Source organism: Vigna umbellata, chromosome 7 (assembly GCF_029865625.1).
Source record: "Vigna umbellata cultivar VRB3 chromosome 7, Vumbellata_1.0, whole genome shotgun sequence".
Lineage (NCBI taxonomy): Eukaryota > Viridiplantae > Streptophyta > Magnoliopsida > Fabales > Fabaceae > Vigna > Vigna umbellata.
The window spans coordinates 30,566,808-30,576,642 of NC_142171.1; the positions used below are offsets into that span (position 1 = coordinate 30,566,808).

The window sequence follows — 9,835 nt, forward strand, 5'->3', positions numbered from 1 at the left end:
TCTTCTTCAAATTAGGGTTCCTTCGTAAGGTTGATGTTTGAAGAGATTTGGGACGAAGGTGTTGGATTCTCTGATTCATGGATCTCTCGCAGTAGATGGAGGTTGGAAGGATTCACTCACGGAGGAGATTGAACGACGTTGTTCGAATGGGTTGTTGTTGTTTCTGGTTCTGTGATTCTGATTTCTCTTTACAGGTTGGATCGTTATCTCTATCGCGACGACCATGGAGGTTGAATGATTGAACTGTGATGCGATTTAAGTTTCGCGAAGGTGCTAGTGTTGATGCGTCAATGAAGGATGCGTGAAACTTAGGTTCGCCATGGTTGCTGACTTTGGGTGGCTCATGATTTGGATTCATGTGGGAGCAATGGTGATGAACGAAAAAGATGATGATTGTCGAACTAGGTTTCGTAATTAGGAGTCTCTCGCGTCTTTGTGGTTTGCGCATGGTGGCCATGGCTGGTGGTTGTGGTGGCGCGTGTAAGTTGAGACGAAGTGGTGGTGTCCTCACGGTTGAGGCGCGACAACCATCTACTTCCTCTTTCACCATTGATTGACGTTTAGTGAACCCTAAACTCTCGAACAAAATCCTTAATTTTCAGAAACAATGCATGGTGGTGAGAGTGATGAAGATGGTGGATGAATAGTGTTAATGGTGGCTGATGCACAAAAGGATTGAGGGAGGAGGATGATGACTGGTGAAAACCCTAATTTTAAAAAACAATTAAGTTCAATTAACTTTTCTTAATTTTTTTAATTTTAAAAAAACAAAAATCCACAAAGACTCAACTAAAATTATCTATAAATTTGCCATGTCATTTAAAAAATTAACATCAGCATCCACGTCAACATAATTCTAACGCCTGTTAGTCCAATTTGGTGGTAAGCCTCTATTTGTTTCAATTTTTCAAAAATAAGGACCCAATTGCGAAAACGAATAAGAAGAGAACCTATTTGAGATTCTGTCCGAAAGAAAGAACCTACCGAAACATTAAACCTTTTTTGAACGAGGAGAGAAAGAATAAGACAAAACAAGTAAAAGACTTTCCTACAGTGACATATTAAAGAAAACAAAAAAAATAAAATAAATTCTTTTGATAAGCCGAAAGAGAAAGAAAAATTTAACGAAAATAAAATATCTAATAAATTGTGGTCTACATAAAGGAAAAGTTGGGAAGAGATGTGACTAGAAGACAATACAAAAAATATTCTTGAAGCAAAATTTGTACTTATACATGTATTATATTTTAGTTTTCCTCCTTAGAGGATGTATTAAAGATACATCCTTAGAGGATTAGGAGATTATTTCCTTCTTATTTGAAATTCTTCCTATCTTATGAGGAGCTAAATCTCATTATGTTGGAGCATGATGTAGCATATTCAAAGTCTCTTGTATTTAGTGACACTTTCATTTATGCAATTTTCATTTGATTTAAAGTGGTTAATTGATTTGTGCTTGATTTTGGAATGAAGTGATCACTTATTCTATTTAACTGGCTTGAGGCGTAAAGACATCTAGTCTTGAGTTGTGGTCCAATCATTTTTCCTATGTGTTTCTCGATGAAATAGGCCATAGATGAGCAAGGAAAGATGTTTATGTAGAGTAGGTGTTGGATGTTGATGAGGTAGAAGTGTAAAATAGTATGTTGATCTTTTATTTATTTGCTTTTGAAAAACTTTTACATTTTTGGGTTTAGTCTAATATCATTTCTCAATAGTATAGAGACCTTGTACATACATACTTACATACATGCATACATGTATGTATGTATATATATATATATATATATATATATATATATATATATATATATATATATATATATATATATATATATATATATATATTTCATGTTAACTACTTTCGTTTAGTATATGTGATGATTTAGTTTAGTAGTTTAAACTATTAAATTGGGATGTTATAGTATAAATAATAAGTCATCTTAATTTATTACTTGATGCAAAAATTTTAAAATAAATTTAAATTACTATATCAAAATATGGAAAAATCCATTACCTTGTCTTTAAGCACTAACTCTATTGAAAATGGAGGTTTTCGTTAGTCAAATTTGCAACAAACTACCTTGGTAAATACATTTAAATTCTCCTTCCTAAAACTGACTTTAAGAGAGTGAGTTTGTTTTTACAATATATTCAATTGAAAGTATTATATATAAAGAGAAACAACGTATCTATATATACATATAAATTTACTAAATGTGGATCCAAATATTAAAATCAATTAAGAGAGGAAATTAACATGTGAACAAAGGTCACGTGACCTTTCTAAAGAGGTCACGCCTTAAAAGGGGAGACAAACACACTATTTTTTAAGAGATCACATTACATATTTTATTTTCTTTTCCAGTTATTTTTTTATTTTTTTTAATTATTTTTGTTCAATTTTATGCTTACGACACATTTTTGTGTTCCTTTGTTTTGTACACTCTATATAGATAGATATAATTCCGAAAGGACAAGTTTGAAATTTTCAAATTTACAAAAGGTGTTGAGTAAAATTATGGGTGCAAGAAGAAAATATCTTATTAGCTTTTATGGTTCCGATTCAATCTCATTCTGGTTGGACCGAAAGAGATTATCAATCAATAAATAAATAAACTTATGCATAAATTAAAATTACTTTATATATTAGTATGTTTAGTTAAATTTTTCCGTACAAGTTAAGTTATACATAAAATTAATATTCAATTATAAATAATTTAATCTTTTTCTTTTAAGTTTTCATAGAAAAATTTGTGCAAATTGGTTTAACTTATCCTAAATATCATTTCATCTTTTAGTAGAAATGTCAATGAAGTTTGTACAAATATAAATAACTCCTTAATACCCATTCCATTAAAAGAATTAAACTCTTGCCAGAAAAGTTGTGCTACTTATTGTTGCAAAGTGTCAACAATACTATTAGGCAACGTACAAATTCTTTTATTAATTTTAATAAGATTAATCCAGTAAAAAAAAACGAATTAAAAAGTGAAATAGAGCAAAATCAAGCTGAAAGAATAGATAGGAACGTGGTGGAAACATATAAACAAGAGTTTAGAAATTTCTCTTATTAGGTAGTGGGAAAAAGACTATTCATTAAATTTTAATTTTTTAATTTTATTTTAAGAAAATTATTTATAATTTTTTAAGAAATCATATTATAGGAAAATTTTGTTTACTTTTTCCAGAAATTAAAAAAAAAATGATCTCGATTTGAAAGGTGTGATAAAGAAATACGCGTCATATGGCTAGATGTATTGTATATAAAATCTTGGCTCTACTTAAACTTTTAATTTTTTTCACTTTTTAGTTATAAAAATGTCATTTTAGTTTCAAGTTTTTTTTGGTTTGCTTTTAGAGAATAATAGAAAAAATAAATAACGAAAACAACTTAATTTTGTTAAATTTTTGCAATTCTTTGGAATCATATTGAAGACAAAACAACATCAAACACATTACACTAACACAATTTCCCAATCAATAAATTTATTTATTGTTTAGATTTTGTTTGAATAAACTTCAGCATAAACATTCCTTGAGCAGATAAATGAGAAAAAAAATATTTAAATTTAAAATTAATTTATAAATAAACTAAAAGTAGAATTTTTGAAAAATTATATAAAAGAAGCTTTCCAAAATTAATTGTGCATAAAATAAAGAAACTTGTCCAAACTACTGCGTAAATTAGTATAGCAAGTCAGAAAGAAATGATGTATTGGTACATGTTGAATAGAATATAAGCTGCCATCAAAATGCATAGTATCCTAATCTATACATGGGACATTGAATATACAAATTTTGTCTAATTACATGAAAAGAGTTGACAAAATTATACATCTAAAATGTGTGCTATACACATGTCAATGCCAAGAGGCCAAATATTACAATTTACAATCTTGCTAATTTGTTTATATGGAACTGTTGAATTGAGCCACTTAAGATGCCATCTCAGGCACTTGTATATGTGACTATAGCATAGGGAAGTTTACATCATCACATCACAAACATTCAAGTATGGTTAGTGCCAAAGAACTTAGATTAGAAGGCTTTTGAATTCTTGGAAAAGAATCATGCAGCAGAAATTGCCTAGTTCAAGCACTTTGTGATAACATCCTTCACAGTGAAGGAAAGAGAGCTTACACAGTTGGAGAACACAGAGCCATTTTCCTCATTGAAGAACATCAAGACCCCCCTCCTGTTATAAAATCAGACAGCTTGTCATTGCAGGGACAAAGAATGCATCAAATTTCATCCATTTTTTTCAGGAAGCTGTTTTTCTTTTGCAAACTATATGACTGTTCCCTTTTATAAAACATGGTTAAAAGTTGTACTCTCAGCAGCTTCTGGTTGTGCTCAAAGGGTCATAGTCGTAGACGTCGCCGGCTTTCACAAACCGGCCCTTCACACGCCTTCTCACGTCGGCCCTTGCCTTGCGTGAGGCATACCGCACTTGTTTTTCAAACCTAATGAGATGACAAAAAAAGATGTTCAATCATTCAAACAAATCCTTCAGCTGCCAAAGTCTTTAACCAACATTGATTCTCTTGAATGAAAAGCAAAGCAAATTGAGGCAGTCACTTACTTTCGTGCCTTCTTCTTTTCCTTGTAACGCAAGACAGCATTGCTGCGGTTGGCAGATTGTAAGGAATTCTCAGGACAAGGAGCAAACCAAGGAGGTTCTCCCATGAGAAGCATGGAAGAAGCCCCACAGTCTTGATAGTCTGCAGCACTACTTTCTCCGGTAATGCCAGAAAAAGAAAGGTTTGATTGTGCTTGCCTCCCCGTGAAACAAAGAATCGGTTCGGTTTTAGTACTCAAAATGGAATCTGCAGATGCTGCGTTGCTGCAAGCTGGTTGTGTTGCATTGACCAGTCCAACCGATGACCCCTGGACATAAAGTTAGATCTGAAATTAGGTATGACATGAAAGAAATGTTAACCAACACAACCCCCCACAGAAGAAATTAAAATGCTATGTCTAGTGCAACTAACAATGTAATCATGCATCACATCACACTGTACACTGAACATCTCATTCTTAACATTTGAATGCATGTACCAAAAGTAACATAGATCTAAGGAATGAAAATAAAATGATATTTTGTGTTACTTCTTTAACATCATGCAAATATCCAGACAATCAGTATTTAACATCAGCACTTTGATTGATTTTGTCATCTCATCACCCAATCCTCCTAAAATCATAAGATCCTAAATGCTGGTGGAGGCTCAAGAATGGTTCTTATATCTAAGTCATTCCTCGCCTAGGAGCTCTTTGACCTTGAAGTATGTGGTAAAGTTCGGCTTTTATTTTTAAGAATGGGGACAACATTATTTGAACTCTTGTTGTTGACCACCTGGTCATATACACTTTGATGCCATGTCAAGGACCAGCCAACTCTCCTAAAAGCCTAAGCTGATTAATGTCTCAGCTTGATCAATTTTCAGAAGAATTATCAAGTTAACAAGATTGTGTCCATTGAAAGAAAATTGAGAGAAATAAGACTAATTTAAAGTATATATATATATATATATATATATATACACACACACACACACACACACATATATATATAGGTATAATCCTTACCTTATAAACTAATTTTGTGAAGTTCAATTAGACTTAAAGTTCAATTAGGCTTAAAGTTCAATTAGGCTTAAAGTTCAATTAAGCTTAAAGTTCACTTTTTAACAATAATAATCATGAATGAAGTAATCAAGGGGGTAATTAGAAGCTAACAAATGGCATCGAGCAGATAATTAGTTGCTACGTTTAGCCTAATCACCATCAAATAACATGTTTCACTTGATCATGTGCTAACACTGTATCATAAATGCTGACATTTAAACATTGAGAACGAAGCCACTGGGTTAACCTAACGTTTCAATCTTTCTTCCTAAACAATGAAATTAGTAATTAAACTGCTAAATCAAGAAAAATCACATCCGAGAAGGATTAGGGGAGACTAAGAAAAAATGTATTAAAGATATAAGTTGCTCATGGCATACAACCACTACAATTGTCAACTTTTCACCATTTTCAGAAGTCCAAAGAACCACATGTCTACGTCATGTATAAGCTTAGCATCAATATTACTCAAATGCACATGAGAATTTCACATGCAAAGCCAGAAGAGATTTTTTTTCCTTCATTTTACCAGTCTTCTGACTCAATTACTACCATCACAACTCCACTTATCAAAGGGTGTAAATCAGGAACCATGTTGTTCAAGTAACTTCAGTAGAAGAGAGACAGAAGGTGGTGTAGCTCTACACCATCCAACAATTTCAACTTGCAAAGATTTATAGTGTAACGCAATGCATGATTCATATTAAAGCAGTTTTATGTTTTTCCAAACAGAAAAATAAAAATTGTTAGAGCTGGCTTGTTAACGTTTTTTTATTATAAAAGCAGCTCCAGAAAACCTGATTTCGAAATCAAGAAAAGCAGAACAATGTAAAGATGTTTTCATCGTGGGGAGTGGATACGTAAATAAGCCATAACAACTCATTATTCTTTCAGATCTGTTTCTGAAATCACTTGATGGAACAAAATTTGTGTTCCCTGTCATTCTTAAAAACAGTTTTCAAAAGCTATTTTGCAGAATAGTTTTGAAGAACGCAAAAGCAAAAATAGAATCATACACACCTATAAATTCTTGATCAAATAATAGTTCAAAGCTAATTAAAAACACAATAAAGCACACTTACAACACAACTTGCCCAAAATCCCCATTACGAATAATGCTGAATATAGGCCCTATTTCTAAATCTTTATGATAACAGTTAAATCACAATGACATCTTTTAAGATTTGATTAAACTACACTTACACCCCCTGCTTTTTTTTAACTATTATAAAGGCCTCCCTTATCACAGGGTATAAGTGTAAAGCTTTCAAAATTTATACAGGGGTGCACATGTAATGAAAGAAGGGGTGACAATGTAATGTTTATGAAACAAATGGGAGATTGTATAGAATCTTAAGAAAAACTGGGGTAACAGTGAAATTCGAGAAAATCTCAGGAAGTGTCAGTGTAATTTCCTTATGCTAAAATATCCACATGATCAAGGAGAAAACAAATATACAATTGTGAATACACAAGATCATCACACAAGATCATCATATAACATATACAGAAACATAACATTTGAATCTGATGCCCCAATAGTAAAAAACAAAAACCATGATTATCACAGACAAAGGATGGGGAGAGTTTAGCACCTCGGCAGCAATAGCATCCTGACAACTGGAATCTCCGGCAGACATGTCCTTTGTCCCAAATAAACTATCAATTCCACCGTTTTCAAATAGCTCTTCGGAATGACTGAGGGCCATACCAAAAAGTTCTTCATAGTTCTCAAGATTTAGATCCACTTCATCCATGTCAAAATCATCATATAGATTGTCATCTTCACATAATGCAGGGCATTTTGTAGCAGGACAGTACAACTGCATATTGAAAATGAGATATTACAAAAGTAATATGATGAAACTATGAGAATTTTAACGTAGAACATTAAAATTGTGTTAATTCGTTTCAGTAAACAAGACTTAAATTGGAAAATCTGTACATGATGGCCCTTTAACTAAGCTAACCTAGTGATGACAGAAATATGTCTGCTTTTGTTTTCAATTCAACTTCAAGGTACCAATAAGTTAGGAAAACAATTAGTTTTGCAAAACCAAAACATACCTTGGACCAAGAAACAATAAAGTAACAAAAGCAAGTAGCTTTAAATACATCAATGGTTGTACAGAAAATGAAACAACCATAAAACTTGAGAATTGAACCAAAGGAATTATGATTCAACAAATAATTTTGCCATTGCCCTTGAGGATTCTATATGGAAACAAAATTTTAAATCCATCAAACCAATTAAGACCATGCACTAACTAATCCTTTTCAAACTTGCAATTACATTTCCCTGTGCTGCTGTTAGAAAGTACATTACACCAAGTGTTGGTGATGTTATTCATGAAGACAATGATGATGGCATCCCACTATACCTTTGGCAGACATTCATTGGCAGGTCCAGGTAGCTGGTCCAGATTACGGGTTTCGGAGCTTGACTCGGGTATTGAAGATGTACCAACGAAAGACCTGTCCAAAGCAGGTAGATCAGTAACTTGATCTGAAACAGACACATTCCCGTTTCCAGGTGGAACTCCAACACTCTCGCTGTTCTCATTAATACTCATTAAGCCTAGTTCTTGCTCACATGTAGACTCCCTAATGGAAGGGATATCCAAGACAAATGACCATATTGAAGACAGTTCCGCGGCTGAAGGGCAGCCAGAGTAGCAACTGATTCCTTGTCTCTTGTGTGTCGAAGATGTAGAGACTCCATGACCCAACCAATCACAATTCTGACACAGAGAAATTTTCTCTTCAACACACCTCACAAAGGCAGGTTGTGAATTGCATCTCTCACACAAAAGGGTGCGTGAATGACGCCTGGAAAGGGCATTAGCAGAATGAACATTCCGATCACAAGACAAACATAAGCATGCAGCATCAGAACGGCAGTACACCATGGATCTCTGGTCTCCACAAAAATCACATATATAACCCATCTTTAGACGTTTTTCTCTTGCCCCTTAGAATAAATCAAGGACTCTCCAGCTAGTAACAGTCTTAACAGACCAAGATGTACTCTGAATAAACACAAGTTCCCCTCCCTATCTGAAGATGCAGACGCTGAATTATGTCACATAATGCAGAAGCCATTAGATAATGTGACAAAGAAAACAGAATTTTAATGCTGTAAAACCAAATTCGAAAAATGTTAATAAGAACGGATAGACAGATAGATCGAAACATGGCGATGTTAGGAAAAAGAAAATGGAAATACTACTGCCAGTTCTGAAGAATCTGAGTAACGGTAAATATAGATTCTATGGAAGGTGATTTTACTAGACCAATATTATGTAAACTTGCAGCCAACACGAAAAAACAATAAATCAGATCAAAGCAATGAGAGCATGTACTGTCTGATTTATATTAAGGATTTGATGTGACACAGGAAAACTAAATTCTAACAAATCAGAGAAAATAAGTTCACCTTCATCACAAAACCATACAATAGAAAGTGATTCTTTCAGAATAATAGCAATAAACAACAAAAATTTCCAGAAACATGACTAAACTAACACAGAATCATATACCAAAATAAACAAAAAAAATCAAAAGGAGAATCAAAGACAACAAGAATAACGCATCTAATCCAATCACAACATACTAAAAAAATTACCAGTCTCTAAAAATTCTCAACGTCTTTCACTGCCTTAATCCCAACGAAAAGTCCCATGCCCAGAAAAACATGAACTTTAAAAACAAACAAAAAAAATCACAGAACAAAAACGTGGATTTCCACGCTATATGAGAAAGCAGAAGTGAAGAAAACTACCTGACGGCAAGGAAGACAAAGAGAACAAGATCAGTAAGCAAAAGGGTGTTGCTCTTTCAAAAAAAAATATTTTTTATATCTGTGCAAAACTTAAAAGCAAAGAAAGAGTGCTGGAAGTAGAAGCAGCTGAACTTTTTGAAGTGAACAACAGGCTCTTTCTCTCTCTTACTTTTTGTGTGTTTCTCTCTCCTCTCTTCTGTCTTCTGGTCTGCCAAGACTAGTCTGTTGTGTTGAGAAGTTGAGATAGAAAGAAACAGGAAGATAGAAGATGGATAAATGTAGATGAGATATGAAAAGAAAAGAAGAATAATGCAAATGGTGTGTGTGTGAGAGAGAGTGTAGGTAATATGACATAAGCAAAGGTGATAAAAAGTGCAAACAGAAAAAAAAAATATAATGCAAGTGGGCCCATGTCCTTTTCTC

General features: G+C 33.2%; 1 protein-coding gene across 2 annotated transcripts; it reads right to left on the reverse strand.

The window, feature by feature from the left end:
• Positions 1-3,703: 3,703 nt before the first annotated feature.
• On the reverse strand, positions 3,704-9,565 carry COL9 (CONSTANS-like 9). Of its 2 annotated transcripts, XM_088094501.1 has the most exons (6): positions 9,413-9,565; positions 8,013-8,703; positions 7,227-7,454; positions 4,586-4,890; positions 4,335-4,466; positions 3,704-4,198 (listed from the first exon to the last, which is right to left on the reverse strand). In XM_088094501.1, the coding sequence occupies exons 2-5, from the start codon at positions 8,577-8,579 to the stop codon at positions 4,337-4,339; spliced, it is 1,230 nt and encodes a 409-aa protein (XP_087950627.1). In that variant the 5' UTR covers positions 8,580-8,703; positions 9,413-9,565; the 3' UTR covers positions 3,704-4,198; positions 4,335-4,336. The 2 variants fall into 2 exon arrangements, with proteins under 2 accessions (XP_087950627.1, XP_087950626.1); XM_088094500.1 differs by having other exon boundaries at positions 3,704-4,466; positions 9,413-9,562.
• Between the last annotated feature and the right edge of the window lie 270 nt (positions 9,566-9,835).